This window comes from Gorilla gorilla, chromosome 9, assembly GCF_029281585.2.
Source record: "Gorilla gorilla gorilla isolate KB3781 chromosome 9, NHGRI_mGorGor1-v2.1_pri, whole genome shotgun sequence".
NCBI classification, from domain to species: Eukaryota; Metazoa; Chordata; class Mammalia; order Primates; family Hominidae; genus Gorilla; species Gorilla gorilla.
This window is the reverse complement of record NC_073233.2, coordinates 82,369,521-82,387,918: the sequence shown is the minus strand read 5'-3', so window position 1 is coordinate 82,387,918 and position 18,398 is coordinate 82,369,521. Positions and strand designations below refer to the sequence as shown.

Here is an 18,398-nt window from a genome sequence, read left to right as displayed (position 1 = left end):
ACTCTTATTCAACATAGTACTAAAGTTTTAGTCAGTGCTCTAAGGCAAAAAAAAAGGGGGGGGGATTACAGGCATACACATCAGAAAGGAAGAAAATAGAACTGTCCCAATTTGCAGATGACATGATGGTCTCCATAGAAAATCCTAAAGAATCTACAAAAAAACTCATAGGACTAATGAGTGAGTTTAGCAAAAAGTAGGACCCAAGATAAATACACAAAAAATCAACTGCATTTCTATATACTTGCAGCAGACACAGAAATTTTAAATACCATTTACAATCACTCAAAAAACAGTGAAATACTTAGGTATAAATCTAACAAAACACACACATGATGTGTGTGCTGAAAGCTACAAAGTGCTGATGAAACAAGTCAAAGAAGATCTAGATAAATGGTGAGAGATATTGTGTTCATGGACTGGAAGACCCAATGTAGCAAATATGTCAATTCTCCCCAAGTTGATATAAAAGTTTAATGCAATTCCTATAAAAATCCCAACAAGATTTTTTTTGTAGCCACCAATCCAGATCTACCAACAGTATTTTTTTTTTTTGAGATGGAGTCTCGCTCTGTCACCCAGGCTGGAGTGCAGTAGCGCAATCTCGGCTCACTGCAAGCTCCACCTCCCGGGTTCACGCCATTCTCCCGCCTCAGCCTCCAAAATAGCTGGGACTACAGGCGCCCGCCTGTAATTTTGTTTTTGTATTTTTAGTAGAGACGGGGTTCCACTGTGTTAGCCAGGATGGTGTCAATCTCCTGACCTTGTGATTCACCTGCCTCAGCCTCCCGAAGTGCTGGGATTACAAGCATGAGCCACCGCGCCCAGCCCCAACAGTATTTTTTAGACATACGTATCATTCTAAAATTTGTATGGAAAGGCAAAGGAACTAGAATAACTAAAACCATTTTGAGAAAAAAATAAAGTGGGATCAATCAGGCTACCTGATTTCAAGATTTATTATACAGTTACAGTAATCAAGATTGCAGGGCAGGTTGAATATCCCTTATCTGAAATGCTTGGGACCAGAAGTGTTTCAGATTTTTTTTTTTTTTTTAGTTTGAAATATTTACACGTACACAATGAGATAGCTTGAGGATAAGATCCCAGTTTAAACACAAAGTTTATTTATGTTTCATATATACTTTATACACATAGCCTGAAGGTAATTTTATACAATATTTTAAATAATTTTGGCATGAAACAAAGTGTGGATACACTGAACCATCAGAAAGCAAAGGTGTTAACATCTCCGCCACCCATGTGGACGATCTGTGATTGTTTGGCATCACCATCATTCCTGATTCTGAATTTATATGTTATCGATAAGCAATCATTTTTTTACACTTATTCACACATAAGTACTTAACAGTAAAAAAAATGACATACCAGTAATACAACGAAAAAAATAGTGTATTCAGGTTAAGTAAGCCAGCACAGTAGTGTCACCAGAATACCTGTATCAGCTGTTAAGCAACAATAACAAATAACAGTAGGCTTTCAGTTTCCAAGTATGATGCTGTTTTGACTAAAAGGTTACTGTACACTGTACTTTATTTTATTTTTAGGTGAGAAGAAGCATCAGAAGCAGTTGAGGGACCAAGAAGTGGGTCCTGTAGAGAGGAAGAAGCATTCCTCTGGATGGCTTTTTTAAATGTTTCTTTCAGAGTCATCTGCCTCATTAATGATGCTTTTTGTCTTAGAAGTCTCTCTTTGATTTTACAAACTGACATGATTTCTTGCTCTGTTATGAATGCATGCTGCTCTAGTCCTTTAATAAGCCCATCACACATTTTTACCATGTCGTCTATAGGCACTTTTTCTGCAGTGTTAACACCATCTTCATTATCATTATTATCATGATCATCTTGATTCAGAACCATTTTTGTTACTTCACCATTGGACAATGAATGAACAACTGGAGCCTCATTATTACTGTTAAAAACATCTTTGATATCCTCTTCTTCCAGCTTACTGACAGTCTCTGGATGTATATTTTTTGTATATGTAAGGAGGTCAGACATTATTTTTTTCTCACTTGACATACTGAATCCTTCAAAGTTACCATCTTGTTCATCATCATTACTGAACTTGCCAGTAAACTTCTCTGCTGCTTCATGACCAGCAGATGCTTTATTGCCACAAATCTTTAAAAATTTAATGCCATGTCTTTTCTTAAATTTCTGCAACCAGCCTGTTGAATATTCACAGTTCCCCTCAATTTTTAGTTCATTGTGATATATCTTTGCTTGTTTCATGATCAGCATACCATTAAGTGGCATGTGTTCACTGCGACGCTGACGGATCCACTCTTTCAATACACGATCAAGATCTTCATTTTTAGCTTTATGAAGTGTTTTTCTATTTTTCATTAATATCTGCTCATCACTTTCAGCATAAAACTTCAACAGTTTATCCTTCTGTTTCTTCAGGTCATATATGGTGGTCATTCCAACACCATACTCTTCTGTAAGATGTTTCACACTTACACCACTGTCCAGCTTCTCCAACAACTTGACTTTCTGTGCTATAGATAAACATAAATGCTTCCTCTTTTTCTTATCACTGATATTCACGGGGGTATCTTTAGGTCTTTTTGACATTTTCAACAATATATTTATACCACACAGCAGAGAATAAGCAAAAAAATGCAGTGAGTAATGCACACAGGTCTTGGCCCCATGTGGGGCATTGTGGGAAACCTGTTGTTGGCGTGTCCAGCCTGCACGCATGCCATTTAATTACCTTTTGTGGGAATGCATGGGGAAATCCAGGTGTGAGCAGAAAAACTGCAGCAGAAGAGAGCTGGGGGGGGGGTCTTTTTTCCCGTTGGGGATGTTGCATGAACTGGGTGTTGTGCACCTGTGTTTTGACTGCAACTCACATAAGGTCAGGTATGAAATTTTCCATTTGTGGCATAATGTCAGCACTCAAAAAGTTTACGATTTTGGAGCATTTCAGATTTCAGATTTTTAGATTACGGATGCTCAGCCTGTATTGGTAGAGGAATAAACACATAGATCAATGGAACAGAATACAGAAACTGGAAATAGGATCACATGAATATGTCCAACTGGTTTTGACAAAGGTATAAAAGCAATTCAGTGGAGGAAACATAGCCTTTTGAACAAATGGTGTTGGCGTAATGTAACATGTATATGCAAACAAACAAAAAAGAACAACCGCAACAACAACCAAAGTTTTACACCTATTTTAAAAATTAACTCCCATTTTGTAGGTTGCCTGTTCACTCTGATGGTAGTTTCTTTTGCTGTGCAGAAGCTCTTTAGTTTAACTAGATCCCATTTGTCAATTTTGTAGGGGGAGGGGGGAGGGATAGCATTAGGAGATATACCTAATGCTAAATGACGAGTTAATGGGTGCAGCACACTAGCATGGCACATGTATACATATGTAACTAACCTGCACATTGTGCACATGTACCCTAAAACTTAAAGTATAATAATAATAATAATAATAAATTAACTCAAAATGTATCATAGACTTAAACGTAAAATAAAAAATCTTAAAAAAAATAGGCAGTAGAATGTCTTCAGGATCTAGGGCTGGGCAAAGAGTTATTAAACCAAAAGCATCAATAAAGGAAAAGTGGATAAATGGGACCTTATCACAATGACAAACTTTTGCTCTGCAAAAGATACAGTTAAGAGGATGAAAATACAAGCCATACACTGTGAGAAACTGTTTACAAAGCACATATTTGACAAAGGGCTAATATCTAGAATATATAAAGGTATCTCAAAACTCAACAGTACGAAAAACAATTAATTAGAAAATGGGCAAAAGACATGAACAGACATTTCACTGAAGGGAATACACACATGGAAGATAAGCACATGAAAAGATGTCTTACATCATTAGTCAATAGGGAAATACAAATTAAAATCACAATAAGACACCACCACACACCTATTAGAATGGCTAAAATAAAAGCTAATGCTCATAAGGATGCAGACAAACTGGATCATTCATACACTGGTGGTGGGTATGTAAAATGGTACAGCCACTCTGGAAAGCATTTTGGCAGTTTCTTAAAAAACGAAACATGTAACTACCATGCAACCCAGCAACTGCACTCCTGGGCATTTATTCTGGAGAGATGAAAACTTACGTTCACACAAAAACCTGTACACAAATGTTTACAGTACCTTTACTCAGAATATCTGAAAACTGGAAACAACCCAGGTGTTCTTCAGTGAGTGAATGGCTAAACAAACTGCAGTACATTCATACTATGGACTACTACTCATCAATAAAAAGAAATGCACTATTGATACATGCAACAACTTGGATGAGTCTCCAGATAATTATGCTGAGTGAAAAAAAATTCTAAAAGGTTGCATTCTGTATGATTCCATCTATACAACACAGACGTTTGCCAGGAATTAAGAAGCAGTGTAACTACAAAGAGCAACATGAGGGATCCTTGTGGTGATGAAAATGTTCTGCATCTTGACTGTATCAATGTCAGTATCCTGGTTGTGATATTGTACTACAGTTTTGCAAGGTGTTTCCATTGGGGGAAGCTGGGTAAAGGGTACATATAATCTGTCCATATTATTCCTTACAACTGCATATGAGTGTCCAATTTTCTCAAATAAAACATTTAATTAAAATAGTACATATGTGATTTCTCTTGTCCAAACCCTGATTGATAATTTGAACCCTTCATCAGACTGGAAAATTTCTCTTCTATTCCTAGATTGCTAAGTATTTTGGTCAGAAGAGGTGTTTATTTTTGCCAATAGATTTATCTGTATTTTTTAACATAATCATAGCTTTTCTTTAAAAAAAATTTTTATTATTTCTTCCAATGAAGGCTTTTCTCTTTTAAGGTAAATTACATTGTTTGATTTCAGAATGCAAAACCAACCTTGCATTCCTGGGATAAACCCTACTTCATCATGATGTATTAATCCTTTTATAAATTGCTGGATTTGATTTGCTAATATTTGCTTAGGATCTTTATGTCTATGTTTATGAAATGTTTTTCAGACACCTATGGTGTCTGAAAAGTCCTCAGTAAAAATTCATTGAATTCAGACTTGTTTAAATGATATTCTAACTGCAACATAGCTGATGTTGTGGTCCAGACACCCCCTCAGTGCCTAGACAGTCATTCCCTCAACTTCTGTAGTTGGTTGCTGATGATTCACAACTGAGTCCTTCTCTGGGGGCCGCCCTCCACCGAGGGGAGCAGTCTTGCCAAAAAAAAAAAAAAAAAAAAAAAAAAAAAAAAAAATCACAGCTCCTCCCCAGGTGTAGCCTGTATCCATGACCGGTCAATGCAAAGATAAGAGTTTCTGGCCCCCTTGCTTTAATGTGGAACTACTCTGAAGGGTCATCCTAGGCGCCAAGCATGCCTTGGGACTGGTCAAGGCCTCTGCTGCAACTGTTTTGCAGGCCAACTTCTTCCTCTGCCTACAAATTCCTGCTTCCTTCACTTTCTTACAGGTGCTGATCTTTAAGTTCTCCCTACCGCCACCAATAACCTTGTAGGCAAGCTAATCTCCCTCTTGCGTCCCCCAGGGGCTCAACACAGGACACACCACGTTACCCTGTTTTATTTTTCTTTTCATAGCATTTAACACCTTATACGTGAAATAATCTTATTTACTTAATACTTAAAATACTTATCGTCTGCTGTAAGAATGTAAGCTTACCAGGACAGATCTTTCTCATACGCTATGCACCGCTGTATCAAGCGCCTAGGGCAGGGCCTGCAGAACACAGCAGGCACTAAATACTGGTTGTTGAATGAACCGATGAGTCTGGCCCCGCGCTTTTGGTCCTGGGATCACACATCCCCCCCTCCAGCTTTTAACACGCACCTGGGAGCTGCGACTCGGGGTGTGCCCCCGAGTCCCCGCCCCTCAGGCCACGCCCCCAGGCCCAGGGAGAGGGCGGGGCCCCGCGGACGCAGCGGTGGGCACGATGCCGCAACCCGCCGTTCGGCTGGTGCGCCTGGGTCGGGTGCCGTACGCCGAGCTACTGGAGCTGCAGGACCGCTGGCTGCGGCGGCTGCAGGCCGAGCCAGGCATTGAGGCCCCGTCGGGGACTGATGCGGGCGCGCTCCTGCTCTGCGAGCCCGCGGGGCCCGTGTATACGGCCGGGCTGCGCGGCGGCCTGACGCCCGAGGAAACTGCGCGGCTACGGGCCTTGGGCGCCGAGGTGCGCGTCACAGGCCGCGGTGGCCTGGCCACCTTCCACGGCCCGGGCCAGCTGCTTTGCCACCCGGTACTCGACCTGCGGCGTCTCGGCCTGCGCTTGCGCATGCACGTAGCGTCGCTGGAGGCGTGCGCCGTGCGCCTGTGCGAGCTCCAGGGCCTGCAGGACGCCCGCGCGCGGCCCCCGCCCTACACCGGCGTCTGGCTAGACGATCGTAAGATCTGCGCGATCGGTGAGCGCCGTGGCGCAGGGCGGTACCTGAGAGCCGAGGTCGGAGCTTGAGGCCTGGGGGCGGGGTCTGACGGGGCTGGACCAATGGAGGTGAGGGTCGGGAGGAGGCGTATCTAGCGCGGGTTTTGAATCACAGCTACCCGCTGCGTTTGAGTTTTTAAGCCCCTTTTCAGATATCGTATCTGAAAGCAGAAGTATCTGAAGCAGAAGGCTCCTCACATCTAGTCCAACACGCATTTCTGTGAATGGAGAGACAAGAGAAGTGAATTGCCAGGTTACTTCCTGCGAATGACAATGTCATGGCAAATAAGGGTGCTAATTTTCAAACTTTTTTTTTTTTTTTTTTTTTTGAGACAGAGTCTCGCTTTGTCACCCAGGCTGGAGTGCAGTGGCGCAATCTCGGCCCACTGCAAGCTCCGCCTCCCGGGTTCACGCCATTCTCCTGCCTCAGCCTCCAGAGTAGCTGGGACTACAGGCGCCCACCACCAGCCCGGCTAATTTTTTGTATTTTTAGTAGAGATGGGGTTTCACCGTGTTAGCCAGGATGGTCACGATCTCCTGACCTCGTGATCCGCCCGCCTCGGCCTCCCAAAATGCTGGGATTACAGGCGTGAGCCACTGCGCCTGTCCCCAACCTTTTTTTTTTTTTTAAGTATTGGAATCTGTTAAAAGACATTTCCTGGAATCCTCATGATGAGTGCAGCTGTCTTGAAGCCACACACCCCTTCCTTTCATTTGTTTCCTTTTCCCATCTGAGTACAATCCCTTGTTTCTCCAGAAACAAAACTTGAAAACCAGTGATCTAGTCCAGTTTTCTCGTCGCCCTGAGAGGGACACCAAAGCCCGGAGAGTGGAGGGTATCTACTCTAAGACCCTTTGGCTTGCCTTGCAGGAGTCCGCTGTGGAAGGCACATCACATCCCACGGCCTGGCTCTCAACTGCTCTACCGACCTCACCTGGTTTGAGCACATCGTGCCCTGTGGACTGGTTGGGACAGGCGTCACTTCCTTGAGTAAGGAGCTCCAGAGGCACGTCACCGTGGAAGAAGTAATGCCACCTTTCCTTGTGGCCTTTAAGGAGATCTACAAGTGCACACTGATCTCAGAGGACAGCCCCAGCTGAAGAGTACTCATGGTATAACAGCCAGGATGCTCCTGCCTTGGGAAGCATGAAGTCTGACTTGAGTCACCTAGTGAAACCCAGATTTTAGACCTGGCCTGTCATTCACTGATTATGAAACTAAGGACATACCATGAGCTCTGAGCCACTATTTTCATATGTATCCTGTTTTATTTATATCTTCCCCACCTACCTCAGAGATACTAGATGTGACAATACTGTGAAAAGCAACACATGCTATATAAAACATTAGCACTGCTATTGACAGCAGTGTCTCAGAGAAATTCAGATGTCATAGATTGTCATTTCTCGATTGTTGATGTCATAGATTGTCATTTCTCGATTGTTGCTTCCTCGATACTGTGTCTAACTGAGCAATTCTGGGCTCTAGTTCCTTTGATTTTGTGGGAATCAAATCTCTGAATGGCCCAGGTGAAGGTGATGTGATGTAGTGCTTTTTCATTCTCAAGAGACCTGGGTTCTTTCTGCAATAAAGGGAAAAGGGAAGAACCTTCTAAGCATAAAATGGGATCTTACCTTCCTGGGTTTGATTCCCCAAGTTTGATAATTTAGCAGTTTTTAGTTGGGTTACCCTGAGCTAGGCCAAAGACTGGAGGAAGGATAAGAATAGTTTCTCACACTGTACAAATGCCAAAGATAGAAGTGAGTTTTTCTTATATGAGACCTCTAAATTTGTAAGGCTGCGTATTATCTGTTGCTGTGTAACAAATCATCAAAACTTAGTGACTTAACAGTAAACATTAATTATCTCGTTTGTGGGTCAGGAATTTGGGGGAAGCTTAACTGGGTGTTTCTAGGTTGGGGTCTCACACGAACTTGCAGTTAAGATGTCAGCTGGAACTGCACTTATTCAAAGGCTTGGCTGGGCTGGAGGATCAGCGCCCCATATGGTGCACTCACTTGCCTGGTTGGTTATGGTTGCTGACAAGAGGCCTCAGTTCCTCACCATGTGGACCTCCCTATAGGGTTGCTTAATTGTTCTCATGACAGGGCAGCTGGCTTCCCCTAGAGCAAGTCATGCCAAAGAGAGACAAGCTGGAAGCCACAATGTTTTTTATGACCCAGCCTCAGAAGTCACACAGGCATTTCTGTAGTCTTCTAACAGATGAGCCCTGTTCAGTGTGGAAGGGACTTCACTAGGGCAACAAAAGGTGAGGATTATTAGGGGCCGTCTTGAAGAATGGCCACTACAGCCTATTAGGAGTGGAAAGAGCCTCGAATGAGAAGTCAGGGGACCCTGGTTCCAGTTCTGGCTCTGTGGAAGAGTCGTTTACTCTCTGGTCTTCAGTTTCTCCTTAAATCAGTGCTGTTCAATAGAAATACAATGCAAGCCGCCTTGTAATTTGACATTTTCTATGATCCATGTTAAAAAGGTAAAAGAAATGGGTGATGTTATTTTTATTTTTTATTTTTTTAAGAAATGAGGCCTTGCTATGTTGCCCAAGCTGGTCTCAAACTCCTGGGCTCAAGGGATCCTTCTGCCTCAGCCTCACAAAGTGCTGGAATTACAGGTGTGAGCCACCATGCCTGGTCTATGATGTTAATTTTAATATTTTAATTAACCCAATATATAAAAATATCAATATAAAGCAATATAAATGTTTTCTTGAGATATTTCATATTCTTTTTCTCATGCTGAGTCTTCAAAATATACTGTGTATTTTACACTTATAGCACACCTCATTTTGGACTAGCTACATTTTAAAAGTGCTCATTGGTCACATGAGGACCGACCATTCTCACATCTAAAGTCCTTTTGAGTTCCCAGGGTTCTGTGGTCTCACTGGCTTCTAGGAAGAAAGGTGAATCCTCCTACATCTGAGGTCTGATTTTTTTAATGCAAATAATTTGTATCAATTATTCAAGCTGAAAAGGACTTTAGAGGTATATTCCTACCCCCTCATTGTAAAGAGATGAAAGCAAGGCTTAGGAAAAACCTTCTCAAAATCAAAGTAAATTAATGCCAAAGCCAGTACTGAGTCTTAGGTATAAGCCCCTTTCTCATGCTCTTTTCCCGCTGTGCACACTGATTTAGAGCTTGGAACAATATGGTTTACGTGTCATGGACATTCCATCAATATTACTTGATTGATGGTTTATCACCTGTAATTTGGTCCATATTCTTCCTGGGCCTTAGTTTCCCATCCACAGGGCTACTGCTGCTGTTGTAGGGGTGTGGAAGTGAGGAGTCATTGATAATTACTTTGTTATTATTGCCAAAAAGGAAAATAATTATTCCAGGAAAAGTGGAGTTAGATTCTCATAGATGGAAGGCCGTGCACAGTGTTTCTACCTATCTGATACTCAGCCTCCCTCTCTAGCAACCCTAACAAATGACCATACAACTTGTTCTTGAATGCTTCCAGAGACTGGAAAAGAAATAGACATGTACTCAGCACTCATTTATTGCCACATACGGTCATACTGTGTTAGCCTCTTAAGTACGTGCTCTCATTTGACAGCCTGTTCCATTCTTCTGGACCATAGAGAATCTGTACACAATTGTAGTGGCTGATTTGCTTGACCTTCCTGAACCTCAGTTTCATTACATGAAACAAGGATAGTGGTAAGAATTAGATGACATAATTATAGGTAAAGCATTGAGGGTAATGTTGGCCCAGAGTAAAAGCTCAGTAAATCTTATCATTATTATTACCGTCTGTCCTCCATGAGCCTTCTCCAGGGAAATTATCCCCAGATCCTTTGAGTTCCCCTCAAGGCAATAGGCTCCGCAAGAGTAGAGCTGCTTCTGCCTTGTTTCCTTCTGCATCTCCAGCATGTAGCACTGGGCTTGACATACACAATGCTATTTGAAAATATCGATTAAGGGGAATTGAACTATTTAAAGTCTCCTCCCATCCTGCCCATCTGTCTGTGGACCAGCCCCGGCTCATGTGTGTCCCATTAGGTGCAGCGCTCACGGCTGAGCACAGCAGTCTTGGTGTGGACAGACCAGCACAGAGTACAGGAAACTGTTGCTTCCTGTGCTGGACTTGGGGGATACAAACTGGCCCTCATGGTGCTGGCCTGCAGACGTGTTCTCTTTGGCTTACAGGATTTTATGTATGTGTGTATGTATCTGGTTAAGTTTAGTTATTGCCAACATTTAAAAAATGGGAAATTGTCAGGTAAAAATTTGGTTTTCTGGCTTCTCATGAAAATTAGAGAGATCTGGAAACATTGGGCCATCTGCCTGATGATTGGAAGCAGGTACGGTTTTGTTGTTTTGTGTGTGTGTGTGTCGGAGTCTCACTCTGTCGCCCTGGGTTCAAGCAATTCTCCTGCCTCAGCCTCTCACGTAGCTGGGATTACAGGCATCCACCACCACGCCCAGCTAATTTTTGTATTTTTAGTAGAGACAGAGTTTCACCATGTTGGCCAGGCTGGTCTTGAACTGGCCTCAGGTGATCCACCCGCCTCGGCCTCCCAAAGTGCTGGAATTACAGGCATGAGCCACCATGCCCAGCCAGAAGCAGGTATGTTTTTAAAATTGCATTTTCCAGTTACCTGCAGCACCTCCCCTCTCTTCCCCCACTTGTTGACATTAGCTTCCTGGCCCCTGTAGGCATTCGAGTTGGTGACCCCTAATCTAGACATTTCCTTGTTCTGAGACACAGCAGAGTCTCAGTGGACCCATCACAGTATTGGTTTTTTATTGTAGTCATGGGGAGCCCTTTAAGGAAGGGCCATGACTTACTCATTCCTGTATCCCTGGCCCCTGGCTTAGGGCCTGGCACAGAATAGGCAGCAGAAAATATATGATAGTTTTTAATCTTCACCAAATATTTCTGGCTCTCTGCTTTCTGGACACATGGCAGGATTGTGCTTTGTGGCCCCAACATGGGTGAGTATGAGCAAGGTTAACTTCTTCTGGTTAATTTATGAATGGAGGTGGCATGTCACTTCTGAGCTGGAGCATTGACTAGCTGGTGCCAGGCCCTTCAGAGTTTCCCTCTGGAACAGTGACCAACAACACTGAAGATGGTGGCTGCTTCCTGAGGGACTGCAATGATCAGAGCCCCCTGCTGACGATGGACATGCATTGGAGTTCAGCCACTTACATGTCACAGCACAACCTAGCCTGCTATAACTAATGTAATTGTTTATATTAATCAGAACTCTTATATTTGTAAGTGTAGAAACCCAATTCTAACATAAGCCAAAAAAAAGAACAAGGGTGGGGGTTATTGGAAAAGGTACTGGAGTCTCATAGAATCCAAGAGTAAGGCAGCAGCTGAAGAACAGAACCAGAGTGTGAAGCTCTTTAGGAACTTAGGTAGTCTTTTCCCTCCCACTCTCTGTCATGCTTTGTGGCATGTGTTTGCTTCATTTTGTCTCGCTTCAGTCCAGCTTTCTCTATTTTCCAGGCCACCTGGTAGAAAATGGCTGCTGCTGCTCCTGCCACTGCTGCTGCTATCCATGAATGTTGGGGTAGAGTCAAGGTTTCTTACTTGAGCAGCTGGGTGGATGGATGCTAAAGATACTGCTGGGATGGAGAACACCAGATAAGGATCAAGTTTGGAGAGGAAGATGATGAGTTCAGTTTTTGATAAATCAAGTTTGAGATACTCATAGGAGAGGCAAGCAGAGAGAGCCAAGAGGCAGTTGGGTCTGGAGCATGAGTGGGATGAGTGAAGGTTTAGGTGCAGAAGCTCTAACAGAGGAGAGCAGAGGACTGATAAATGTGAGACATAGGCTGTGTGAGGCACAGGCTGGCAAGGAGGAGTAGGCCAAGTAGACTGAGAAGTAGAGAATAAGTGTTGCAGGGACACAGAATGGGACATTATGACCGTCTCATCCTCTGGCAGTCTCTTCCTCTGGCAACCCGGCAAGATAGGCAAGGTTATTTTATGGATGAGAAAACCAAGGCTCCGAAAGGCCAAGTGCCTTGTGAGAGGTCATGTTGTTGATAAGGGCAGGGTGAGTCTGGGCTCCCAGTGTGGGCTCTGAAGGGCAAGTGAGGCAGGCCTGCAGGAGGAGCCCCCAGGAACAGGTGGTCAGCGGGTAGGCAAAGCGGGAGGATGTAGAACAGGAGGCCAGAGTTAGGCTGAGGTCTAGCTGTGGCATCAGGTCAGGCTACTGCTGCGGGTTCCTGGCTCTCCTTCCTGCTTGGACAGATCCCACCTCCGGTTTCCCACTGGGGCCTTTCCTTAAGGAAGGAAGTTGAGCGTATGAAGGAGGATATTTAACACCCTGGCTTTCCTCCTTTGAAAAAGCCTCTTCTTGTTTGTTCAGAGTCTTTTCCTGAAAATAAACAGATTGTCCAGAGTCTGGTGAATGAGTGCTGAGGGTGAGGACGTGACCAACTGCAGATACTAGTCCAGTGTCTTGTTCCCTCACTGAGGCTGGCAGGAAACTGAACAGAGCCAGCTCTGGCAGCGTGATCAGGTATCAGGCACCTCACTTTGTGTAAAAGTCTCTGACAGGGTCTCCCTATGTTGCCCAGGCTGGTCTCGAACTCCTGGGCTCAAGATATCCTCCTGTCTCAGCCTCCCGAAGTGCTAAGTAGGATTACAGGCATGAGCCACCACACCTGGCTGTAAAAATGTACTTATTCTCCAGCCTCTTTTGTATAAACCGTAGTAAGGGATAGGAGTAATGATGTTATCTGTGAAAATCGCCACCATTTACCCATAAGACAAAACTTGTTAAAGCCTCCTGAGTCTAACCTAGTGTATCAGGCCATTTTTCACACATAAAAACATCCTTTTCAGGATTTGACGGAATCTATTGTTTCCCCTAGGTTGAAAAACAACTCGAAGATCCTTTAAAGTACCTTCTTGGGCTGGGTTACATGGTTCCCAGCCTAGGTTTCAGAATTTTGCTTAAGGCTAGTTTTAGAAACCCTTGAATTCAGAAAAGTTAATTCAGAAATTTGATAAACAGAACTATTTAAAAACTAACTGGAAAGATTATATGTTCTTTCTGAATTATTCAGAAATTATGCATCATTTTCCTTCAAGAATGACAGGGTCAGAATGTGGAATTCCAAGATACCTCTTGACTTCCTCTCAAGCTCCGTGTGTGGTCAGTGGAGACCCATGCGAGCTCAGCATGTGTACTAAGAAGCGTTAGTTTCTTTGGGGCCCATCTACCCTGACCACATCATGATGTTCATCTGCAGCTATTGCAAGGTGTTCAGATTGTGTAAATACAAATGGCATAAAAACTTTAAAAGAAGCGCAATTCTGGAAAGATTAGGTGGACTTAAGAATTTTGTAAAGCAACTGGTAATAATGAGCTTACAGTGGGTAATTCATTTGAATTTGAAAAATACAGAAATGAGCCTGTCAAATACCGGCAAGAACTATGGAATAAAACTACTGATGCAATGAAGACAGTTGAAAAGATCAAACAAATGCTAAGCTAAATTTATAATGAACAAATTGAAGAAAAAGAAGGACTACAGAAAGTTCAGGACATCAAAGAAGTCAGGCAAAACTCATCTTATCTTGACACCTCTTGCAGGCAAAGGAAAGCAGCTGGAAGAAAAGGTGATACAACAGTTATAACAGGATGCAGACACGGAAGAGGTTTCCTAAAAATCTCGTTGTCTATAACCGTTTCTATATTTACATTTGAAAATCTCCTTTGGAGACTTAGAACCTCTAAATTATTGACTTATTTTTTATATAAGGTCACTGAAATGAAAGGTGATTAAAAAATCATCTACATTGCTGTCTACAAAACATCAGACAATATGGATGTTAGATTGCATCTCATTGTTAACTCTTTACTGATAGATATGTTTGTAAATATGGAAGTGAAATGTGGACATAAAATGGTTATGCTATTTGGTTAATGGTACTAGGCAACATTTCTGTAATTAATGACATTCAAAAATTTATGGCTAGTGATATATATAAAGTAAAATTTTCTTTGCAGTAAAATATGCCTTTTATTGTTATAGAAGGGAGGATATAAGGAACCAACAGTTTGTATGAAAATAGCTCAAATAATATCTTCTATTTTGATTTTAGTATTTCTTATTTTGGTTTATTAGCATCTTAGAACAAAATGGCCTTATATAATGAAGCCCAGTTATGCTGGACTGTTTTTGACCTGTTTTAATTGTTCTGACAGATAATTGGGGATGAAGGTCAAATAGTGTTTGCCTGAAATGACTGACACTATATAATTTCTGCTTTGGCAAATACTCAGTTCTAACTTGTGATTCCTGGTAGAACAAGCTTTATTTTTCGAGCCTAGCAGCGATCTAGAAGCAGATGTTATCTCAGTGCCTTTTAAAATTTGTTGTGTGGTTTTCTTTTAAAAAGCCACACAATAATTTTGGAAAACAATGTATGGGTAGAACATCTGTCTGTTATTTGCACACAAAACCACTTTTAATGGGTACAAAGTTAAATTAGGAGGAATATGTTCGGAGATCCTATTGCACAGTAGGGTGAGTACAGTTAATGTATTGAATGTTCTTGCTACAAATAAATGATAAATGTTTGAGTTGATGGGCATGCTAATTACACTGATTTGATCGATACACATTGTATGTGAAACAGTACATACACCATATTTACAATTATGTATCAGTTTAACATTTTAAAAAACATTTCTAATGTAAAAAGTATCTCTCAAACTGTAGATTAACTTCTTGATTTATATTTAAATATGAAAAGCAAAATAGTGAAAATAATCATCTTGATTTAGTGTTTTTCTCCCATATGTGAATTGTATATACTTAGGTGAGGACAATAAAATCAACTGAACTGTAAGCTTAGAATAGGACTGAGGGGTAATTTTGCACAGCAGCTTTACTAAGGGTACATTGTTGCTTCAAAACTCTCTCTCTCTCTCTCTCTCTCTCTCTCTCTCAATAAATGGCCAAAGGGATTAGTACTTTACCTTTGGAGGTCCTCAAAGCGTTATTTGGAGTTGATAATACTTCAGCTAGAACCAAGTAGAATCTGTTTTTTTCTGAGGAGTATCGGTAGCATAAATGTGATTATAAACAAAGTACAGTTAAGATGGATGTATGCAATGACTGCTATTTATACAAAATTTAAATCTGCAAATAGAATCAACATGCTTATGGGTTATTAAAATTGTCTAAATTCTTAGGTTCTTTATACTACACGTGCTGATTTACAAATAAATGATTTATTAAGTGATTTTTTAAAAAGTCTCTCTCTGAAAACTCCCATGGAAACCAGATTTTTGTAATCTAAATCTGATTTTTCAACCAAATTTTATAATATTATCATACCATTTTATAATATCTATAAAGTTAAAAAAAACTTGTACTCCCAGCTAACACAATCCTTTTCACTGATGTGTGTTTTCAGTATTTGATCATGAGCAGACATATTTTTATATATTTCTCACATGTGGACAAAATTTTGTATACTTTTTTTCATCATCTGTGATTTTGTTTTTAATTAAGTCTTATGATCACACATAATTTTTAAATTTGTGTATATCTCCTCTACTTTAATCCTTTTAAGTTGGCAAAAGCACCATTCCCGATCACAAATACACAGGAGTTCTACAGTTTTAGGTTTCTGAATGGCTGTTTAAAGACAATCCTAAATTACAACTTAGTCTGACTTAGATTGTAAAGAATTCAAGAGTGAGATTTAACTTGCTACTATTTTTAAAGCATTTGACCTTATAGATCATCTATAAAATGTGAGAAGTGTTAAATAATCCTTATTTGATATTACACATAAACCACACTAAAATGCCTTTCAATAAGTAAAAGGAACCATTTTAGATACAGGGAATTGAAATTAGATTGGCATAGTTAAGGCCAAAAATTTAAAGTATACATTGCTACCTTATCATCAACCCTTGCCTTTAAGAAGCAAATGAACACAAAACACGGGTGAACCTTGCTTGGTTCTGAGACAGTAAGGAATTTCCCCAGTATTTAAATATATTTACATATCCAGTTATATTAATCTAAATATAAAACCAATCTCCAATAAGTTTTTTTTTTTTTGAGACGGAGTCTTGCTGTGTTGCCCAGGCTGGAGTGCAGTGGTGCGATCTCGGCTCACTGCAACCTCTGCCTCCTGGGTTCAAGCGATTCCTCTGCCTCAGTCTCCTCAGTAGAGTAGCTGGGACTGCAGGCGTGCACCACCATGCCCGGCTAATTTTTGCATTTTTAGTAGAGATGCGGTTTCACCATTTTGGCCAGGCTGGTCTTGAACTCCTGACCTCAAGTGATCTGCCCACCTCAGCCTCCCAAAGTGCTGTGATTACAGGTGTAAGCCACCACACCCAGCCCAATCTCCAATAAGTTTTAAGATGGCATTCACCATCTTTGGAAAGTTGAACATTACTAACAAAGTCTAATCATAGCTTTAGAAGGGGTAAACAGTGATAGTATTTACTGAATCGCAATTACTATTAAAATTTAAAAAACCAAACGTATTCATTTAACTACAACCCCATCTTAGTTTTAAATCAGGACTGCCCAACAAAATATTCTGTCAGTCATTCATGATCTCAATTCTGGTGTATGAGAGCTATCAAATTGTGGTACACATAAAGTCATGAGACATTTCTGTTTTGTAATAAATAAGGCAGTGGCCAATTATTACTCATTAGTAGCTTTTTTGAGATAAGCTATCAAGTCTGCCCTTTCTGCCTTCTTCTTAATGTGGGCAAAGATCATTTTTGTTCCAGAGATGTACTTCTAGGGATTCTCCAAATGCTCCATCAGGGTATCCTCTCCCCAGGTGATGCCTTTGTTCTTACTGGCATCTGTTTAAGAGAATCCAATGGCCTGGATGGTGGAGATTAGGCCTCGTTTTGTCCTTGCCTTTATTTTCCACTGTGTAGCACTGGGCACACTTCTCAGTACAAATCCTCTTGCCTTTCTCAATATCACCCATATTTAATTCTCTCTTTTGTCGCTGGCGCTAGGAAGGTTCCCACTCAGAAGCCGGACGTCCCGCTCTGTGTACTTTTTTTTTTTTTTGAGACGGAGTCTCGCTCTGTCGCCCAGGCTGGAGTGCAGTGGCACGATCTCTGCTCATTGCAAGCTCCGCCTCCTGAGTTCATGCCATTCTCCTGCCTCAGCCTCCCGAGTAGCTGGGACTACAGGTGCCCGCCACCACGCCCGGCTAATTTTTTGTATTTTTAGTAGAGACAGGGTTTCACCATATTAGCCAGGATGGTCTTGATCTCCTGACCTCGTGATCTGCCCACTTGGGCCTCCCAAAGTGCTGGGATTACAGGCGTAAGCCACCGCACCCGGCCCTCTCTGTGTACTCTTTTAAACCAAATATCGTACTGCAAACATTTTCCCACATTCCTAGTCTTTATAACTATATTTTTGAATGCCTTAATTTTTTTAACTTTGATCAATTTTTAATAGAGGTTATCCATACATATGGAATAAAATTTAAAAGGTGCGGAACAGTGGCATTGAAATATAAGTCTTGCTCCTCCCCCTTTCCCCTGTAAACCCAGATCCCTTCCCTGGAGGGCTACATAATGAAAAGTGTCTTATTTATATACTTCAGAGTTATTTTATACATACATAAGCACACATGACTATACACATTCTTTTTTATATAGTAGCATACCCTATGCACAGTCTTGCACTTGGGTGATTGTTTCAGACCAGTTTATAAAGGGCATCCTCATTCTTTTTAGTGACTATGTAGTATTCCATTGAATGATTTACCATGACTTATTTAGTCTCTACTGAGGACATTTAGTTTATTACTAATCTTAGGCTTTTACAAACAAAGCTATAATGAGAATTTATGTGTGTGTATGTGTGTCAGTGTGCGTTTCATACATGGTGAGTACAGAGGCTGCATTTCTAGAAATGGTTTTCTGAGTCAAAGGATATGTGTATTTTACATTTA

At 41.4% G+C, this 18,398-nt stretch overlaps 2 protein-coding genes and 2 pseudogenes across 6 annotated transcripts in view; 2 read left to right on the top strand and 2 right to left on the bottom strand.

Annotated features, from left to right (window-relative positions):
- LIPT2-AS1 (LIPT2 antisense RNA 1) overlaps window positions 1-6,297 on the bottom strand; it is a 65,443-nt gene extending 59,146 nt beyond the window's left edge. Inside the window, exons 1-2 of one of the 4 annotated variants that reach the window (XM_055356782.2) lie at window positions 5,853-6,297; window positions 1,105-2,992 (exon numbers count right to left, since the gene is read on the bottom strand). In XM_055356782.2, coding sequence (XP_055212757.2) covers window positions 1,554-2,732 — 1,179 coding nt within the window. In that variant the 5' untranslated portion in view covers window positions 2,733-2,992; window positions 5,853-6,297 and the 3' untranslated portion in view covers window positions 1,105-1,553. Of the gene's footprint in view, window positions 1-1,104; window positions 2,993-5,684 lie in introns of those variants that run through there. The other 3 variants (XM_019035716.4, XR_010129163.1, XR_010129164.1) reach the window with 3 other exon arrangements.
- LIPT2 (lipoyl(octanoyl) transferase 2) lies at window positions 5,922-9,153 on the top strand. 2 transcript variants are annotated; one of them, XM_004051838.5, is made up of 2 exons: window positions 5,922-6,421; window positions 7,313-9,153. In XM_004051838.5, exons 1-2 carry the CDS (start codon window positions 5,956-5,958, stop codon window positions 7,540-7,542), a joined length of 696 nt encoding a protein of 231 aa, XP_004051886.4. In that variant the 5' UTR covers window positions 5,922-5,955; the 3' UTR covers window positions 7,543-9,153. The 2 variants fall into 2 exon arrangements, with proteins under 2 accessions (XP_004051886.4, XP_030872369.2); XM_031016509.3 differs by having other exon boundaries at window positions 5,933-6,459.
- A 2,247-nt stretch (window positions 9,154-11,400) lies between these two features.
- Window positions 11,401-15,026, top strand: LOC101126474 (probable ribosome biogenesis protein RLP24; annotated as a pseudogene).
- A 2,090-nt stretch (window positions 15,027-17,116) lies between these two features.
- Window positions 17,117-17,414, bottom strand: LOC134759292 (cytochrome c-like; annotated as a pseudogene).
- Window positions 17,415-18,398: the final 984 nt, after the last annotated feature.

Bases quoted from the DNA above. Each gene is read 5' to 3' on its own strand.
- LIPT2 (XM_004051838.5), top strand. From the start codon at position 5,956: ATGCCGCAACCCGCCGTTCGGCTGGTGCGCCTGGGTCGGGTGCCGTAC. The intron at 6,422-7,312 runs GTGAGCGCCGTG...CTTGCCTTGCAG, and splicing joins TCGTAAGATCTGCGCGATCG to GAGTCCGCTGTGGAAGGCAC.